Source organism: Seriola dumerili, unplaced genomic scaffold (assembly GCF_002260705.1).
Source record: "Seriola dumerili isolate Sdu_G_001 unplaced genomic scaffold, Sdu_1.0 BDQW01000149.1, whole genome shotgun sequence".
Lineage (NCBI taxonomy): Eukaryota > Metazoa > Chordata > Actinopteri > Carangiformes > Carangidae > Seriola > Seriola dumerili.
The window spans coordinates 14474072-14494594 of NW_019174404.1; the positions used below are offsets into that span (position 1 = coordinate 14474072).

The following is a 20523-nucleotide window of genomic DNA, read 5'->3' on the forward strand; positions in this document are numbered from 1 at the left end:
TGTGTGCTTCTGCCTGGAGGGAGGAACGCATCAGGCTTTCCCAGGCAAGCGGCAGCCTGCAGTGTGCGCTTGCTTGAGAGCCAGCCCTCCTTGTCGTTGTGTGTATGTATGAGAGAGGGAGCGTGTATGTCTGTGTGTGAGTGGATGCGTGTGTGTGGATGTGAGTGAGCAGTGTATAATAGTGTATGTGAGTGTGTATGTGCGCACTCTCGCTTCCAATCCTTCCTGGAGGAGAGAGGCTCCCCTCTTCACTGGACGGCAAGGTAAGGGGGACTGATTTTTTTTTTTTTTTTTTTTTATGCTCTTCTAACAATGATTTATCCCTCCAGAGCCCCATTTCCCCCATTTCCTCTCTCCACGGTGAAGAGAGTGGGGTAAAGCAGGGGGTTGGGGAGTGAGGGAAAGAGGCTTAACGTCATTGATAAAGAGCAGGCTCGAGTGTACTGTCGGTAGGCATCAGCTGTGGTGGAGGAAGAGAAGAAGGAGGTGGAGAGGCTGTGAGCAGAATGCAGTGCAGCCAGGTGCTGATGTGGGGGTGAAAGACAGGAAAAAGGGAAGACTCAGAGGGTTGCTGGACGTATTCAGTGATGGACTGCATCTCAAAAGAGGAGCCTTCACCTTCTGCTCACCCCTCGTCCTCAAAATCCCCACATCCCCTTTCTCCCCCCGTCACTGTCACCTCCGTCCTCAACCTCTGTTTCACAGAAAAGGATTCAAAAATCATTAAAATGTTGTCTCTCTCTCTCTCTCGAGATGGATCACACTTGACAAATACAGACTGTGCCACTAGCACGGGTACAGAAGCGTCCTGTTTGTACCATTGTGTATTCTAGTGTGTGTGTGTGTGTGTGTGTAGGCTGAGTTCTCAGGTGATCTTTCTTGTTCTACTAGTGCATGAGGATTCGAGCCGCTGCTGTAGATACACACTTCAGGAGACGGATGCTGTGGGAAAACAGGCACAGGAGAGGAGACTGACATGTGACATATCTGCGTGACAACATTTACTTTCATCTGTAAATCAGGGTGATCATTAGAAAACCCGAACTGTCATACGAGAGGTTGCATAAGTGCGGGAGGCGATGGTCGAACTGTGTTTGACTCAGAGAATTTGAGACATTGAGAAGCAAGGAAGCTGCTCGGAATGGTAGAAAACGGGTCTGTGAAGTCTTTCTATTAGATGCAAAATCCCCGGTGAAAATCAATGAGAGGCTAAGGAGTTTTAAAGAAGTGTATAGATTTTTAGTTTTAGTCCAGTTGCACCATTCATATTGGTATCACAACATTCATGCACTTGCTACCAAAAACTACATTCGAGCCCTTTGTTTGACTCAAACTAAGAGTTGTGACTAGGCATCTACCGCACTGACATTAACACAAACTGCATTCTCTGCATTAGTGTTTTCATTTGTGCATTTCATAAGTCTGATGATGATGACGTAACTGAGGCCCTGCAAGTCTTAAACTACAACGTCTTTGTGTCTCAGGTTACTCATTGATATTCAAGGAGGAGAAGGAGGAGGGAAAGGGTAGAGGAGGTGACAGAGAAGGACTCTTTGGTGCATGCACACACACTGCTATGCTACACACACACACACACACACACACACACACACACACACAGCTGGACATCTGCTTCACTGAGGGTGATGTTTAAACTCGGGTGTCTTCTGAAGTTCAACGCAAACTGGCAGCACAGACTCACGCACTGGGACACTGACAGGACAGAAAGTGATAGGCACCTCTCTCTCTCTCTTTCTCTCTCTCTTTCTCTCTCTCTCTCACACACACACACATGCATCAACACAGCATGCAGGTGTAGGTGGTACGTCACTGTCACGTGCCCCCGCTGCGTTCACGGTTGTTTTCAGGAATGATTGTGTCATGGAAGGAGGGGACAACGTGCATTACCAGCTTAGCGTCGCCATCGGCCATGAGACATCAAGCACTAAGGATTAAAACAGGCTCTGAGTCCAAATTAGGACAGCATGCCTTGTGTCCCCTCTTTGGGCTGAAGCAGCACCCATGCTGGGTGACAAGGGAGGATGGCAGAGTCGGCGCAGATTGATACTGGAAAGGATCGGAGGTTAAAAATGGTTGGTGCTTTGTCCCTGGGAGAGACACGCTGAGGCCTGGGCTAAAAAAACATAAATCAAAGCTTTCATAAGCACATGCGCGTACAGTAACGCTTGCACTGAGGCCTGGCGCATCAATAAATTAGACCCAAGAGAGAAGAGTTAGGCTCATACCATTGGTCCAGGCTGATCATATGTCTCTATCAGCGCAGCATCAAATTGTTCAAAGCACTTGTGAGAGCCAAGAGGATCTTTAATTAACCAGAGTGTTGGTCAGTGCTGCATTTTCTTACTCTCCTGACTTTAGCCTTTAGTATACATATTGTTACACTGCGCGGAGAAGCCTGAGTTAAGATTGTGTTTTTCTAGCGATGTGTCAGCATCAATAGAACATCCCATAAAAGCCCCCAGGACACTAGAAGTGCTGTTTTTACAATGTCATTATGTTAAGGTGTTTGGAGTAGATAGAGACTGTAGCTTTAACTGCACATTAATGTCCATGCTCCTCGCTGCAGGGGAAGAACAAACTAGTTTTGTTATCCATTTTTTCTCATCCGGGAGAATCAGTGCCAATATGTCAGGTGACAGAATGATGTATGTGCTCTGTTGATTCGACTGTCCTGTCCTCAAATCCCCTTTACTGTGGCTTGTTTACTGCAGACAAAGCTGCCGGAGATGATGGGAGAAAAGAGGTTACATTTTCAGAGCGGATATTGTGCCACTAGATGAGGCAACAAAGCATGTAGAACATTAATTTTCAGGGAACAAGAGCTTTAAATATGCCCCTTCACCTTTTGCACACTTTACTGTGCTGTAGGTTTCATTTTAAATGGATAAAATTGCCATTTTTGTCCATCAAAGTGAAAGCAGACACAGGGTCTGAATACTTTCTGCATGTCCCTCTACTCAGCATGTTCTTTATTCCTTTCCTTTCTGTACTTTCACTTATCTCCTTCTCTTTTTCCGTCACTACATCTGAGTGTCTAGGCTCTCCTTTCCTCCCCCACTCTTCCTCCTCTATGTCTTGACTTCTCATTTCTTGTTTCCTCCTGTCAATATTAACACAGGACTGATGTGTACTCCTGCGCAGATGTCTGCCCTTGAAGAGCTGACAGCCCGCATTGTTGGGCACGGCCATCATATTTTACAATACACTTTCAATCCTCGGGCCTTCTCTTACCCATTCGGTGCTCAAGAAAATGACAGACAAGCTCTTTGATGGTTTACTTTCTCAGAAACGCTGTGCTCTATGACTTCAAACCATCTCTGACTTAAACCACTTCATACTGAGGTTTGAGTGAAAGCCGACACATGACGCATCGCTGCGAGTTACATGACATTTAAAATACCCCAAGATATGTCACAATCAATGAACTCTGTGTGTGAATATGGGTCATCCCTGCTTAATGTTGAGTTTTGCTAAATGAAATGCAGAACATGGACACAATTGGCCGTTTCATTGAATTTTATTTGCCTCTGACAATTTTCTTTATCATCATTTACACTCACTGTGCACTTTAACTTCCTTTGGCACTTTGGCACTGGCTGTTTATAAACCATAGGCTCTACTGAAACTAGTCCATAACATTCACTTCACATGCCCTTGGGTATGCTCTACATTGTGTCCTTAACTCTGTCTGGAGCTTTTTTATCAGAGATACAGATACACAGAGGACTAGGAAAAATGTTATTTGACCACTTTAGAAAAAAACTGGCACAGTACATCTTCACTGCCACTTTTCTCTTAGCTCCTGGACCTCCTGTGGCTCTGAGTGACTCCTTTAATTTCGTGGGCACTGTATTTCATGTTTTTAATGAATTACTTTCACAATGATCGATCAGTGTCAAACAAACAAGACTGAGAGTCTACAGCCATGCTGGCAGCTCTGTGAGGCTTAGACACAGCAGTGCTTTGAGCTAAATGATAATGTCTGCATGCTAACATGCTAACAATTGCTAATAGGCACCACACACAAAATACAGCTGAGGCAGATGGGAGGGTAATTACTTTTGCATGTATTTATTCCTAATGATTTAGGGCCAATTGAACTTTGATGATGCCGATCTCTGATGATGGCGCTGGATGAAAAGTTAAGGGATAAACAAAGTGATTCTAATTCATCCTGAGGGTGACATGAATGTGAACCAAATTTCATGGCAATCCATCCAATAGTTGTTGAGCTATTTCAGTCTGGACCAAAGTGCTGCACCGACAGATCCCCAGCCGCTAGCATGGCTAAAAAAAGCAAAACTGTGCTCGTAAGCGTAGCCACATTTGCAACATGGGAGACTTCACAGAGGTAGTAAATGCGTGCCATTCTCCAACACTCCTTATATTCCAAGTGCTTTGTTGTGCATGATGTATCAGACCGCTAGCATGAAATATGCATGGCAGCAGCGTGTTATTCCATGTCATTGAATGCAGCTTATTACATCACTTGTCGTCTCCTATTGACAATCCTTCCATGTCTGCAGAGGTGACTTCAAAGAGAAAGCAGACATCAACTTAAATCATAAACACTGCTATTGTACTGCCCGGTCACGTCCAGTGCTTTTACAAAGCACAAGGAAGAGATGACCAACCAAAAAAAAAAAAAAAAAAAAAAAGGGGGGAACCCCAAAACATCCCAACAAACCCCCGCGCTCGCCCGCCCCTTCTCCCACTCCCCCCCCGTGAGAGGCAGTCTCATTACACTCAAAGGGCAAAACGGTCATCATAATGAAGCTGATAGAAGAGCAATCTCTAAGCCCTCCACACCACACTGCACTGCAGAGTCCAAAAACAGCAGTTAAGACCTCGATGCTATCTATGCCACTATGAAATAGATGTAGCCCGCTGTAATTCACTATAGCTGGATTATGCTTATACATGCACTGACAAACACAAAAAGAGGATTACCTCATCTCCATCGTCTCCCACCCTCACCTCACTATTTGACATGAATTCTGTACAAAATAAACACGTGTCTGATGCTAGAGAGGAGGGGGGGGGGGGGGGTGACGTGTCCTAAAATTAGATCAGTGAAGGACTGAACACCACACTAATTCTGTGAGCACAGTCACCTGCACACTCACTACATTTCTGCATGCACGCCAACAAAAAAAAGATAGAAGCAGAAATCAGGGCAAACAGGGGTGGAAAAAAAAATCATTCAACAGAGCTCAGAGCACCAACGTCGAACAAATCCAATATCTCTCTTATCTCTCGATCCCCTCCCACTCATCCACAACTCCTGCTCGGGGTGATTTGAACATGAGAGGAAGGCGAGCAAGTCCTCTCCTCTTCTGTCATGTTGTCTGTGGGAAACATATGGATTGCCTGGTTGCATTTCTGCATGGCATGAGAGGCCCATCCGCTCTGACAGGGCAAGACGCTCCATATAGTCAGAGGGTAAGGCTGTGATTGGACCTTCATTTGAGTTTTGAAATAGGGATGGGATTAACTGAAGACTCTCTCCAGAGAAATGACATCTATTTGCATGTTTTTTCACAATTTGAATGCCTCATCATCTTTTTTTTCATAGGTTTGTGTTTAGTCAGACTTCTCAAGCAGATTTGCTACAAACAGCTTTTTGCTCATGTGATTTCCTGTGCATGAGATTTTATTTCTCAAGGACCGGATTTGTGCGTTTTCAGGTCATGCATTTGGATCTATTAAAATTTTTTTTGCTCCTGCAAACAGTTGCAGAGATGGAAATATCTAATGTAGCACAATTTTTTAGAGTGACCTCATCCTCTTTGGCTCTTCATATCCCTGACAGCAGCTGGCTGAGTTTTGCCTCAGCGCTATGATAGATTCAAGACAAGCCGCTGAGGCATAGGGTCAAATCCCTGCAGTTTTGAAGGATGTGACCAGAAAGTGTAATTATGCACTGTGCAAGTTCAGCTCTGTACACATGTATTATACAACAGGCTTAGAAATCAATAGCACGTTGTTATCAAGACAGTCATAAGCTTGACAGAGTCAGATAGGTCAATATAAGGCCAGTTGTGTGTGATTAAAGCTTGTAAATCAATAATTGCATCAACTTTTCAATTTATTCTGCCCAGGCATGAATCAACAAAGTGCGTGTTTCTGCTCGCTTCTTATGTCACAGTGGTTAGTTTGTATTTCCAGAGTCTTCAGAGGGGAACAGTGGTTGAAGATGAATAATGAATGCTGTGATATGTTCTATTCTCCGCTGCTTTGAACCGATGAAGCTTGATAAAGTACCATACAAAGCAGCCGTCCTATTTGTGCTGGTATCGCCCCATTACCGCTGGCAGTGTAGGACTGTAGCAGTTTGCATTTCACTCATGAGTACATATTGATTGATCTGCTTGTAAAAGGATACATGAGCGCTATGTGTAAATATTTGTTCAGGCAATGCCAACATCTGCACGTTAAGCAGCTATCTAAGCAGATAGTCTCTTATATGCAGCGGAAAAAGAAAAAGAAAAGACAGGATCACAATCTGTTTTGTAGCTTGTTTTCTCAGACATTCGTTATTAAAAAGGCAGCCACAATTGGTGGTTAAAAGCCTTTCTGTGTCTGCAGGGAGGAAACAGGGTCCCCTTCTCTCCAATACATCCAGGTCTGACTGTAATCTTGGCCCCAACTCCTCTCTCCCCACCTCCTGAGAGCGCTCACACCATAATGTCCCTGTCACATAAAATTAAAGTCCTTCCCAGCACCACATTATGTACATAGGGAGAGCACAGTTATACACTTATGCAACACTTAGCATATTAGCCTTGTGACTGAATTATCCTTGGAGGGTGACCCCCCCCCCAAACAAACAACTCCTCTCTCTCATCCTAACCCCACCTTCCTGTAATGAGGCAGGTTTGGCTGATCTGGCCAAGTGGGCCTGTCCCCCTTTTACCCTCGAGTGATGCGGCGAGGCGAGTGGCGTAGGTTAGTCACCAATACACCCCGTAACAGGCGTCGCTGATGGCGATTAGAGGCGTGCTGGTCTGAGGGCGGAGGTGGAGAGAGGAGAGGCTGCCAGCGTGATCGCCTGCTGAGCTGCGGACGGCTGCAAAACTCATTTCCTCAACTCCCACCATTTCACAGTGCATGATGGGAGATTGTATCTGATATTCTCAGGGCACCTTGCGGGCCTCTGCATTAGCCACATACATCTAGGGCCTATAAGTGCTACGCCCTGCTAAAATAAACAAGGGCCTACTGTCATACTAGCGGCTGTGAGGCTGTACTTAGATTCAGACTTGAGCTAGACGGTGTCCTCAGCAAGCTAACATGCTCACAGTGATATCAGCATGTTTATGTTTGGCAAGTACAGAATTTGTTTAGCATGTTAGCATGCTAATATCTACTAATTAGGCTACAGGTAGCCACTTGATGCTACATGCTGCCTGCTGGTAATTACTTTGTCACTCATTGGTTAAATCTAAAAGGACTCAACCATGAAACTGAAGGAGTATTGTCTAATGAAGAAGGCATAGACAAAACATGTGCCAGTTTTCCCCCTGTGCTGGTTTTTGACCTTGAAAACTGAGTAAAAGGAACAGTCTACTTCATTTGGGTGTGCAAATCCATTTTCTATTTTTTGGACTCCCACTTCGGTCACATGCACACCCCAGCTGTCTCTTCTTGGTCTTTGCAGAGTGCGATGTTTTTTCCTCTACTTCAATATTTAGCAGTAAACGCAGTAGAAGTACAACAGAGGTTGACGGGGATGTCATTAGTTTTACCAGTGTTTGGTGACAAACAGCAGTGTTCTGACGTGATGAGGAAAATGAAGAAGTTCACCCACGACATTAAGACGTACCCTTTAGCAACTTTGAAATCCGTAGCAAATTCAAAAGTTGTAGGGATATTTCATTCTGAACCACAAATGTGAACCTAATGGTGATGCAAGAGGAAAAGTCAGGGGATCACCAAAGTCAGCAGGATTGATCATAAGGGAACCATTAATGTCTGTACAAAATGTTGTGGCAATCCATCCAATATTTATGGAGCTATTTAAGTCTGTAGCAAAAGTGGTGGACCCACCAACAGACTGACCAACAGACTGACAATGCCATCCCTAGAGCCACGCTGCTAGCTGGGCTAGATACAAATCATGAGACTTAAATGTGAGTGATTATCTGCCAGTACAGCTGTGCGGCTGAGGAAATGAAATGTAATGTATTTAATTATTTCCCTACACTTGAATGGAAAATAAAGCTGAACATACAATACACCCAAGTTAGCGGCTTGCCAAACGCAGGACCATCCATCCAGGGATTAAGTGGTTACCCTCCCTGCAATCAAGGGCACACGAGCTACTAATTAGGATAGGAATATGAAAGGGTTGTAAAGGGGTTCTGAAGGATAGCCTGCCATAGTGTATTCATGTTTGTATATATATAAATATATATATATATATATATATATATATATTTCTATAGAGTAAGTGTGTGTGCGTGCATGACTGTGCGCGTGTTGTATTCGTCCTGCTAATGCACTGAGAGGCTGTGGGCGCTGGCCAACCCACGTGCTCATCAGTAAAAGGGCACAGAGAATGAATAAGCCTTAATTGACCAGATATCCTTCATTACACATGTGCTTACAAATCCATCCACTCTCCTTGGAGCGGTTCTCAGAGGCACAAGCTCGTGACAGCCAGCAAGGCAGCGTGGGACATATACATCCCATGTCTACGATGTCGCCATTTCAATATTTTCTGCTGCATGGAAAGAACATCTGCTGCCAGAGTTTATTTGAATACACCTGGTCAGAGAGCAGACAGTAAAAGACGAGGGGTTAGTCAGTGATAACATACTTTTGATCATCACTGAGGAAGGAGAGATTTGCTTATGCTCAAATTTCAAGATTACAGTTAGTGAAACATGCTGCCATGTGATGTTGGGTGCAGTTCATTAAAGGCTGAATATATTTCTCTATTTCTCAGGCATATTTTGAAGTGGGCAGGCTGTCGTTCCCGTGGACCTGAGGATGTTTCGCAAAAAGAAAAAGAAGAGGCCTGAGATATCAGCACCCAAGAACTTTGAGCACCGTGTCCACACCTCGTTTGACGCCAAACGCGGCTGCTTTGTGGGTCTGCCGACACAATGGCAAAGCTTGATAGAGAACCTGCGCAGGCCCAGGCCCATGGTGGACCCTTCCAGGATCACAGAGGTGGAGCTGAGGCCAAAGAAGGTAGACCCACACTCCCCATTCAACTCTTTATTGATCCAATAACCTTACATGAACTGATAACTAATGACTAGCACACCATGTAACCAGGCTCTCATTAAGCTATCACAGTGAGTTTTCATTCTAAAAGTTTACCTTTAACCTCTGATGTTGTTGTACCCTTCAGCACCTCAGAGAGATCCTGCTGTCTCAGAAAAAGCCATAACCCTCTGATGACAATGTGGAAGGAAGGCCTGCTCCCCTCCCCGTCTTTTCTATTTTCTTATCTATCATGGGGCTGGGCTAATGACCCTGCTGTGTACACTGACTGTACAATGTTGAATACTCAGGGGAGGGGGCACAAGATTTATTACTTCATGCAGGCAATTAATAACAGTCCATGGTGCCTTCCCACAGATGTCAAGCAGAAAGGATAAAAAGTGCAGGTACAGCAGAGTAAATGCCAGTGAGTGATAGAGTCTGCAAATCTCAGGATTTCTACACTTCACAGAGCATACTGTCGATGCAGTTTATGACCCTCCAGAAAAAAAAAAAACTGAGAAAAACACCAACATTTCATTACCGCCATGATGTGATTAGTGCTGTGCAATATGAGAACCATCAGCATTTAGGTGAGATTTATGGTTTTAATAGCATCATCAATGATGAGTTTGTCGTTACCCACAAGACCCCTCTATTGCAAACATGTTAGTTTGTCATTTCAAACTATTCATTCATTAATTTCATCCCAAAGTATTGTAGTCAAACTGTTATTACAGCATCTTCTAAAATAGGATTTCTCACCAAGGCCATTATCACCTGCCATTCTCTCCTCTCCGAGAGGTGCTGCAGTAGGTGAGATGTCATCTGACCTCTCCCCACTGTGCAGATGTAATGGCACTGAACCAGAGAAACAGGAGAAGTTGTTGACTGGCTGTGAACTGAACATGACTCTACCCTGAGACTGACTAATGAGCCACCATGCACTCTCTCTTATAGTTGCAACACTAACACTGTTCTGGCAAAAGATCTTAAAGTTTGTCTGATCATTTTATATCAGGGCAAGTTTGAGCACTTTAGGCCTTTGCTTGCATGCCAACGACGCATACCACCTGAAAGGTCATGGGAGCACTTATCTGTAATATCTGCATTTTGCAACAATTGTAGAGACTCTGTATTTGTAGTGCGTCCGTTGAAACATTTGCTTGTTATATTTGTCAGTGTACTGTCAGAATAGAAGCCACTGGTGAAATTATTTAAAGTCTTTGAAGAATGACAAAGATGTCCTCTACAGATTCTCAAGTCTAAATTTAACTTGCCTCTGAGCAATGATTATGTTAGCCTAATTATTCCTTTCAGTCTGAAATCTTTCTATAATGTGATCACGGCATGCGCTATGTGATAAAGATAAACGCCTCTCCTCTTTCAGACTATTGTGCGTGGGAGCATGATCGGTCATGGGGACTACATTGCAGCCATGATCAATGATATGAGCCGCCTGTCTGTGACCAGCTCCAACTCTCTTAGGAAGAGTAGCCCCTCGGCCCGGAAGAGAGCCCAGTCTCTGGGGAGGCTGGGAGAGGTGAACGAGGCAGACACTTACCAGTATGAGGGTCTGACCCATGATGATGAAGACGACGAGGATGTGGGTCAGGACCAGTGGAGGGACAAGGCCAGGAACATCCACAGTGAGACCAACACCCCTTACTTGGGTATGAAGAAGAGCATCACTCTGCAACCCAACGGGATCTTGCCAAAGGCCAAGTCCACCTACGAAGTAAGCGTCAGCTCCCAGGAGGGACCCTCACAACTTGCTCAGGCCCAGAACATCCTGATGCCAAGTCACGAGGCTTATATGAGCGGTGAGGTGGGCAGCCCTCAGGAGAGAGTGATATGGAAGAGAGATTTCCAGCTGCCAAGGGGAATGCCAACAAATCAGAGACCTATAGCTTGTTTCTACAGCCCAGCTATGACTGTACAGCCGCCCCATGGAGATCAAGGGACAGTCACCACGGAGCTCCGGCCAAGCGTACCGATGTACATGCACCCACAGAACAGCCCTGGGAGGCCATTCTCCTCCTATGACCTGAAGGTAAACCTGACATTACAGCAGTTTCTTTGCAGCCATTAAGTGCACTGATAATACATTATTCGTGGAATATACAATATATGCATATTTCTGCTAATGCAATGTACATCTTATTATTAGTTCTCAGCATGTTTTTGCATGAGTACTGAATACATAAGCTAAATACAAGTCTTTTGCCAAGAAATCATCAGGAATCATTTTCATGCTTAGCTTGGGGAAACATTAGTGAGGCAGACTATTGACTGGCTTTACATTAGAGGTGATTAAAGTTCTGGGGTTGAGTATTTTATTTAATTCTAGAGTTAAAATATGAAATGTGGGTTTAAAGTGGCAGTGGAGTTGTAAAACATGAGAGATGGTGTGTTTGGCAAAATTTCAGCAGGACGCTTGGGTGCATATAGCAACATCTTTACATGGGTCATATCGGGTAAGGTGGCTGCAGAGAGAGAGTGAAGGACTTGATTTACATTCAGTTTTAAAGCAGGTCTTGAACCACAGGCAGGCGGCCAACCACCTCTCAGCTCCCGCTCTTAATGTTCCTCACGCTTTTTCTCTTATCGTGCAGGCAGAGACGACAGTGAGATACCACTCCGGCTTCCTGCCCACTGGCACCAGCAGTCCCCTTGTGGGCGGCATCAGACCCCAGCGGACAGTGCGTTCCTCAGCTAGCTACACCCTGGGCCTGTCACCTAACATGGGACTGAGGCCCAGTGGGCCAGACCCCTTCCTCAGACACTCTGGATGCCCCAACCCTCCTTACCCCAGGCAGGACAGTCCTTCCCAACCTCGACCCTCCCCTACAGGCTCTCTAGCTACCAGTCCCCCCGGCACCTGCTCCCCTGCCTTTAGGCCCCCACAACACCCTTCACCCAGGCCACCCCCAGACCCACCCAAGGTGACTCATGAACAATTCAAAGCTGCCCTGCAGATGGTGGTAGACAAGGGCGATCCACGGTCTTACCTGGAGAACTTTGTGAAGATAGGGGAGGGTTCGACAGGGGTGGTGTGTATTGCAACAGAGAAGCACAGTGGCAGGCAGGTAGCGGTGAAGATGATGGACCTGCGGCGGCAGCAAAGAAGAGAGCTGCTGTTTAATGAGGTACAGTATCTGACTATGAACAAAATGATGAATGACAAAAACAATCCCAAAGAAATGTATCAACACATTCTCACTTACAGAAACCCATCAGAAAGTTCAGGACTGGTTTTCTTTGTGGTTTAGCTTTCAACCCTTACTTAAGGGGGAACTCGATTTTATGTACAATATGTCTGGATTGAAATGGACAGCAATTTTACACACTGAAATATGTTTGTTTCTTATGAAAAATGCCTTGTGTGCCTTTGGAGGGAGCTTTCCAAAGTCTGAGATGACTCTGATGATATCATCTGGGTCATCTTGGGCTCAAATGGAAAAATGCATTACACATTTGGGAGTGTGGAATTCAAAACACTGGGTATTTACCAGGCAGGAAACTCTTGTGATGATGAAGATGCTATTGAGGTTGGGTTTTGGAGCTGGGCCCATGCTAGAACTCTGCTGCTGTTTGGGACATTTTATCCTTTATATCAGACAGTAAAGAGATCACAACCCCTAAGATACAGGGGAAAACCCTTCTGCACTGATTCTCACTCTCATTCCTTTTTAATCTGTTCCTCACAAGTCCCCTAACTTTATTAAAGTGCTGCACTAAATTCCTCATAGGCCCGCCGGCCCATGTACGGCCCAGTAGAGGTTCTGAAAGTGTTCTGACTGAGTAAACGCTTAAAAGTTTGTCAATATAGACAGACTGTACCTCCTTAGATCAGCTAGAGTCTCAAATATTCATTTCATTTTGCACTAACCATAAGCACATAAACATGATTTATTAATATCTACCAGTGGGGCGTGGTGACTGCCTACCTTTAGGGTTCCTTATAAAAGTATTCCAGGTTATGAATATCATCATGAGAAGTCCAAAGCAGACCACCAAGCGATTTGTATCCGCTTCTCCTCCCGTCTGGGGCATCTGCTGCAGTGTTAGCGGGTCTGCTATTGTTTGTTTGCTTTCTAGCTACAAAATGGAGGCCTCCCAGTAAAGATCTGATCAGATTACACTTCAGGGAGGTTGGGAGAAGACGGCCAGCGTGAGACGTAATGATGTGTTCCCGTCAGAAAAAGTCAGTTTTTTCACAGCTTTTCTGAATGACTCTAGCTTGTTGATAGATGTCTCCCCTGACCAATCAGAGCAAACTTGGGGGGTGGGCACTTCAGAGGCAAGGCCAATAGCCTGAGCTTATGACACAGACAAGGGTCAGCTCTATTTTAAAAGGTTTCTTAGGCATCAAAATGTTTCAGTATGTTTTCTATTATTTCATATTAAAGCGTTAAAGCACATTTCTCTCAGTTTTTCTTTTAGAGAGGTTTATGGGCACCAGTGAAAAGGTGAACTATAAAAGGTTACTAAACTAAACTATTAGACCTAAAGGCCAGCAGTTTCTGACAAGCTGTAGAAGTATTGTGGAACTTTTTTTTGTTCTTATATAAAGTATATCCTGTTGGTAGTTATGTAATATGACTTTTTTTTTACAGGCGAGGACTGAAAAATAAAAAATTACCATGTATGAGCTGATTAGTGTAATTTAGGTTGGGTTGTAGTCACATGCAAAACAAGCATGTTTCTCAAACTAGAATACGTTACCTTTCATATGAGGTCTCATAAATGCATTTTGGCCTTACAGTTCTTCTGTTATAAGCTTATTATTTTTACATATGTAAATTGTGCAAATTGGTTTTAAAACAGGTGGGCTCTGAGAGGTTAAATGTCCTTTTAATGTAGAAGAACCACAATCTGGCCACATTGAGGGTTATGTACTTTGCTAATGGTTTTAATGTGAATGTTTTGTGCTGCAGGTGGTAATCATGAGGGACTATCAGCACAGGAATGTGGTGGAGATGTTTAAGTCCGCCCTGGTGGAGGAGGAGCTGTGGGTTATCATGGAGTACCTGCAGGGTGGAGCACTAACCAACATCGTGTCCGAAACCAGGTATGAGTACCACCAAGATAGAACATCTTTGTCCCTCTTTAGGAAGCTGCATTTGGTGCATTCTGTGTGGTTAAGATATCATGTTTGATAACTAAATCAACCACAAGGGGGTAGTGTGGTATCAACTGGTGTTGATCCCGGCAGCGTCAAAGTCTGTCATTCATTTGTCTCTTGCACTCCAAGCCTGCTGCTTTTCTCAGGGGGGGGATAATAATTTAATAACATAATCGAATATGTGCATGTTTAGGTGACATGTGGAAAGTCAATTTTGGGTGTAAATTTGATTTCCTGGTGCTGTCACATTGTTCAGTAGCGCATGCATCAAAAATAAGGAAAACATATCAAGCAGCAGCAGGGGAATTTTGTCAGGGTGTAATTGTTTTGAGCTGTCAGCGTGTTTTATATTATTAACAGATGGCTGGCTCCATCCCCATAGGATGACCTCAGGGTTAGATCGCTTGACTCAAAGGGATGAAAACATTTCTCTCAAGCCAGATGACATATAAAATGAGCCAGCTGTCACAGACACTCCTTATCAAGGATTAAGATAATCAGTACATTGACAGAACAATCAGGAATAAGACTCCTTTGCTTCTTTGCTTTTCCTAGCTGTTCAATTAAGAAACCAAGTAAATACCTGTATTAATGCAGGAGGTTTATTCCCAATATAGTTGTATGTGTCTTTTATATACGTATGATGATAGTCATGTGTGGGAGAATGCAGCAATCTGTTAGGTAACTGTTACCTTGTGTTACCGTGATTTCCAGTGGATGTCTGACCCTGCTTTCTGTTAGAGGATGCCTTTTTGTATCCTGGCTCATATACCTTTAATTTACACTTCCAAAATACCAAAGTCACATTTAAACTGTAGAGGAATGAACATGTTTTGCTAGTCACTCTGCTGCTGTGTAGGAGTTGTTGTTTTGAACCTTGCACTCTTTATCATTGCCTTTAATGTGCAGTGATTCATGAATTTTGACTTCCTGAGCTGTTAATTCACTGTAACTCGTAATGGAAAAGTGTGAAATGTTAATGTAAAATCTGTTTGTATGTGTGTGTGTGAACTTGTGCGTGTGTGTGTGTGTGTTGTCCTGCAGGCTGAGTGAAGAGCAGATTGCCACAGTGTGTGAAGCTGTTCTGCAAGCCCTGGCCTATCTCCATTCACAGGGAGTCATCCACAGAGACATCAAGAGTGACTCCATACTGCTCACGTTAGATGGAAGGGTATGATATGCTGTTTTTCTTTCTTTCTTTCTTTCTTTCTTTCTTTCTTTCTTTCTTTCTTTCTTTCTTTCTTTCTTTCTGTCTGATTTATGTTGTCTTGACACTAAAGGTCTTTCTCTTGCCCCTCACAGGTCAAGCTTTCAGACTTTGGCTTCTGTGCTCAGATCAGTAAGGACATCCCTAAGAGGAAATCTCTAGTGGGGACACCCTATTGGATGGCTCCTGAGGTCATCTCCAAATCACCATATGGCACTGAGGTGAGGAGGCACGCATTCAACTCTCACTCATGCTGATTAACAGTGGTGATCTCAGTCACGTAGGATAAATGCCAGCAGTGGCAATCTGTGCTCTAGGATCTGTTACATAATTTTACTGTGCGATGGTGCTTTAGGTGGATGTTTGGTCAATGGGAATCATGGTGGTGGAGATGGTGGATGGAGAGCCTCCGTACTTCAGTGAAACCCCTGTAGCAGCTATGAAGAGGCTGAGGGATGAACTGGCTCCTACTGTCCGAAATGTCAGCCAGGTAAGAGAACGGACAGTGCACGCGCACGCACACACATACATACATACATACATACATACATACATACATACATACATTATATATATATATATATATATATATTATATATATACACCACACCACACACACACACACACACACACACACATATATATATACAACTATACACTCAAATTTCAGTAAAGAAAAGTAAAATTTTGAATTCACACATATTCTTTCTTTTAAGATGTTATGTGTAGCAGTTTCACCCATGGTAGTAGTGTCACTCTAGGAATTGTAGTGTTGGTCTGACCATCACTTTGGTCCTTGTTGTTCTTGTTGCAAAAACTGAAATGCAAACGTGTGTGTGCCAGTAAAGGCTTCCAGCTGTCTTGTTTGTGTTTTTATTTTCACAGTCAATATAACTACTGAAATGATTTATTGAAATGAAAATATATGCACCAATTTCTCTCTGGACCAGATATCCCCAGTTCTAAAAGACTTCCTGGACCGTATGCTGACTCGGGACCCCCTAGAGCGGGCCAGCGCCACTGACCTGCTGGAGCACCCCTTCCTGCTGCAGAGTGGCTCACCTCAGTGCCTGGTCCCGCTGGTGGAGCAGTACCGCAAGCGCATGTCCCGCTGCTGACCCCTGTGGGGCTCCCGGTCCCCAGCACCCACCTCCAGTCTGACGTGTCCAGGCCCCGCACAGGGGTCCAACTCCTCTAGCACCCAAGGCAACGGGAGATCAGCTCCAGAGAAGCAGACCCAGGCAGCATGATGCTGCCAGAGTGATGGTGGCAGGACAGCAAGTTTGGTTGACAGACACCGCATGGTCTCGGGCATGAGAGAAGCACTTTAGGAGTCAGTTAAAGGCAGCATGCAATTCCTCACCTCTCAACTCGGTTCGATCGGAATATTGATTGGCTTCCTGTAACATTCAGTGGGATTCAACACAACACAACTTGGTGCATATCAACTGATAGCAACAATCAATATTCCACATAACTGTATGTAATGAACACGTGCTCCTCTAAAGATCCTTTATAATGTTCATAGTGGGAATTGTTGCTGGCCGTGTAAAGCTTATAAAGCTGGTGTTAGGCTCAAACCACAGTAGCTCATTGTGACATTATTAAGGAAGGAAGAAGTTACCTCTGCACACTCACCCTCTTTGCTGTGGAAACTGAACAACAGCCTGGTCGGTACACTCCACAAACACTGACAGTAGACTCTTTGCATGGCCAAATGGAGGCACACCTGGCCTGATGTGAATGCTTGAATATGTACCAAACTGGGAAGTGAAAGACAATTCTCTTTTATTAGCATAACAAATGGGTAGATGAAAGCCCAGCTGCTACTATTGGGCTATTGGAAAATTACCAGTACCATATTCCTCTTTTTTCATATTTATCCTTTATTTCCAAAAGGTGTTGTGGGTTGTTTGTATGATGTGAAGTTGCAAATAAGGTTTCATTATTAAGTATGGACTTGAAACATGAGCAGATAAATTAATAATGTAAATAAAACATACTGAATATTATGTCCTTACACCTGCTGATTCACTGCAGTAAATTATATAAGATGAATTCAAAATTTTACTTTTCTTTACTGAAATGTGAGTGTATAGTTGTGTGTGTGTGTGTGTGTGTGTGTGTGTGTGTGTGTGTGTGTGTGTGTGCGCGTGTGCATGTGAGCACATGGGTGTGTGTGCGTGAGGCGACATCTCAGTGTTTGCTTCTGATACAGCCCTCTTTGTATTGTGACAGACTTTTTAAAAACCACAAAATGTGTGTGTTTGTTGCTCCTCAAGAAGATGTGTATGACTGTATTTGCATTTGTTTGCCTAGATAAAGCACACAGGCCTGGCATGTGATGCTGCAGGACGTCCACCTGCTGAGAAACACTTTGCACATAGTCTTTGTATTCTGACACGGATACATGTTGACATGTTTCATGTATTTCTATCTCTGTGTGGATTCATTCATGAAAAAGAGAATTACATATTTTAATTTTGTATAAATCAATAAATGATGCATATTGAATCAGAAATTCATTTCATCCTGCATTTACCTCACACGCACACTCGTCCGCATGCATAAATACAAGCTGAATATGCTGGTGTTTTAAAGTATTTATTAGGTATTCACCATGAATCATACAGTGCACAGTCACTGAATATCTTTAAGCAAAATACGTGCAATATTTCTTATAAACACAGAAGCAATATCAAATACATTTAATTTAATTCCATACAATATAAATCTTATATATATGAAATAAAAATAATTATTTTTAGTAGCTCACAGACTGATATGTTAATTTATAAATGATTTCAAATCTAGAATAGCAAAATTGTATGCAGCTGAACAACACTTTAAAATTCTTGTTTTCTATTAATAACCATTGAAAAAAAAAACAAATAAACTGCAACATTGGCAAAGGATTATTATTTCTCTTAATAAATAGAATGTATCACCAAGCAACCAAACTGCATTATCAGAATTTTAAGTGCTGTAAAAATTTCTTTTCTGTTGCTTGACACTGTCCTTATTCTAATCAAGGGCGGACTGGGACGAGCAGCTTTCAAACTCACACTTGACTCCACTGATGCTGTCGACGCTCGGCTGGCTGTTGACCTGCTGATGTGTGTGTGAGAGAGGAAAGGTTTCTGAGCGTGACATCCGCCCTCTGCCGTTTGAGGAGCCTGACGAACAGTCTATCACCATCCTCATGAATTCTGGTGCCGTGAATCGACGCAACAGTCTGGTCCCCAGGCCGATGAACCCCGGCGTGCGGCTGGGGATCTTCCCTGACTCCATCTCCCCTCTGGCAAACAGCAGTTTGTTGTGTCTGCCCGTTGCGCCAAAGCTTCCCCTCTTCTGCTGCTCTCTCCTGCTTGATGGAGCCATGTCATCAGCCTCTTCTCTCTGTGATTTGACATTCTCCTCGAGTGCTCTCATGGGCTGACTCTTGCTGTTTAAAAGAGGTTTTGGCACTGGGACAGTTTTGTCAGCATCATTTGTCAGGCCCCGGGTGTTTCCTTGACATTCCGTCTTGTCTATCAGGCATCTCTCATCCTGTAGCGAGGCTCTCTTTAATTTGCTGGCTGACAGGCTCATGTCACGCACATCACCCTGATAGGACTGCTTTCTACTGCTCAGAAGGTCCAGGTTAAACGACTTTGCTTTTCCCCAGAGTGGAAAACTCTCTGGTGTTTGCTTTTTGCGTCCAGTGTCTCGGCTGACATCTTTCTGGCTTGGCTCAGGCAGAGAGTTCAGTGTTTTAGCCGCTCTTAGCTCTCTAAGTGGGCAGTTTTGCAGTTGTTTGGCAGTAAAGAGAACGCTGTGGTCCCCCTCAGTTTGGCTTTTCTCTAGCTGAGGAGGCAGAGCCCAGCTGTGATGATGGTTGTCCTCTTGAGACTGGCTCCTGGGACACTTGAAGCGGTTCCACAGCCCACTGCTGTCTCCAATCTTCAGCTGTCTCTGAAATACCCCGGGCAGTTGGTCATCATGATTAAACTGCTTGGAGAACCTCTCCAGAACATGCCTAGGGAGCCTGTTGGGCAGTCGGCACTCTCCTTCACCAATGGTACCCACATCAGCAAGTGGATCATCCGTGCTAACACCTCTCCGACAAGGAAAGTTCAGAATCTGGACGCACTGGTTGTGTCCGAAGAAGTTTGCCACCTCAATGGCTGAGTGACCGGCATTATTGGTTCTGTCCAGCCTCAGTCCGAGTCTTTTGAAAGCCCGGACCAGGAACTCCAGAACCTGGCTGTGCCCAGAAAAAGCAGCATACATGAGAGCGCTGTTACCCCAAGCATCAGAGATGTCTGGGTCTGCATTAAACTGCACCAGAAGTTTGACAACGTCCAGGTGACCCATCTCACAGGCATGGCTCAGGGCAGTGCGACTATCCTCATCCTGGCAGTTGACATCGGCTCCTTTCTCCAGCAGCAGCCGGGTGAACTTGGCCCTCGTCCCAGGGTCTTGCAGGCAGGCAGCATACATGAGTGGGGTGCGGCTATTTTCTGTCTTTGAGTTGATGATGCGTCCATCCAAGGCATCCAGGATGAAGCGCGCAAGGTGAACTTTACCACCGTGCATGGCATCTAGGAAGGTCTTGGTGCCAGAGCCCTGGCGTAAATCTTTCGGTCGCATCATTCTTGCACAGCTACTTGTGGAGCCGAGCCTTCAGGTGTGCTGAGAGTGACGGTGACAAATAGGGAGAGAAAGTGTGTAGCAAGTTCTCCAAGGCTCTCTGTGTTGACAGTGAGTGCATTTACCTCAGAGTAAGACTCAGAGAGGAGCTGCCAGTGTTTTTATACCTCCCTCTCCACATGCCCTCCCCACGTTGCCTAGGAAACAAACATCTGAGGACCATTATGCAGTGGCAGCATCCATTCAGCCCAAGCACTCTCTGCCTGGAGAGAAAAATATGCTATTTGAACAGAATAATTACTCAAGGAGAAAAACATGGCCA

At 44.4% G+C, this 20523-nt stretch overlaps 2 protein-coding genes across 2 annotated transcripts; one reads left to right on the forward strand and one right to left on the reverse strand.

Annotated features, from left to right (window-relative positions):
• Window positions 1-235: 235 nt before the first annotated feature.
• LOC111225873 (serine/threonine-protein kinase PAK 6-like) lies at window positions 236-17581 on the forward strand. Its single transcript, XM_022750913.1, has 9 exons — window positions 236-263; window positions 8972-9219; window positions 10625-11287; window positions 11850-12383; window positions 14175-14308; window positions 15407-15533; window positions 15665-15790; window positions 15925-16059; window positions 16520-17581. The coding sequence occupies exons 2-9, from the start codon at window positions 9016-9018 to the stop codon at window positions 16685-16687; spliced, it is 2091 nt and encodes a 696-aa protein (XP_022606634.1). The 5' UTR covers window positions 236-263; window positions 8972-9015; the 3' UTR covers window positions 16688-17581.
• Window positions 17582-18345: 764 nt separating this feature from the next.
• Window positions 18346-20315, reverse strand: ankrd63 (ankyrin repeat domain 63). Its single transcript, XM_022750910.1, has one exon. The coding sequence runs from the start codon at window positions 20202-20204 to the stop codon at window positions 18594-18596; it is 1611 nt and encodes a 536-aa protein (XP_022606631.1). The 5' UTR covers window positions 20205-20315; the 3' UTR covers window positions 18346-18593.
• Between the last annotated feature and the right edge of the window lie 208 nt (window positions 20316-20523).

What these genes read in the sequence shown, in the direction of transcription:
- LOC111225873 (XM_022750913.1), top strand. Translation starts at nt 9,016, where the DNA reads ATGTTTCGCAAAAAGAAAAAGAAGAGGCCTGAGATATCAGCACCCAAG. An exon ending in TGGAGCTGAGGCCAAAGAAG is followed by an intron (nt 9,220 to 10,624) that starts GTAGACCCACAC and finishes CTCCTCTTTCAG; the next exon opens with ACTATTGTGCGTGGGAGCAT. An exon ending in GAGAGCTGCTGTTTAATGAG is followed by an intron (nt 12,384 to 14,174) that starts GTACAGTATCTG and finishes TTTGTGCTGCAG; the next exon opens with GTGGTAATCATGAGGGACTA.
- ankrd63 (XM_022750910.1), bottom strand. Translation starts at nt 20,204, where the DNA reads ATGATGCGACCGAAAGATTTACGCCAGGGCTCTGGCACCAAGACCTTC.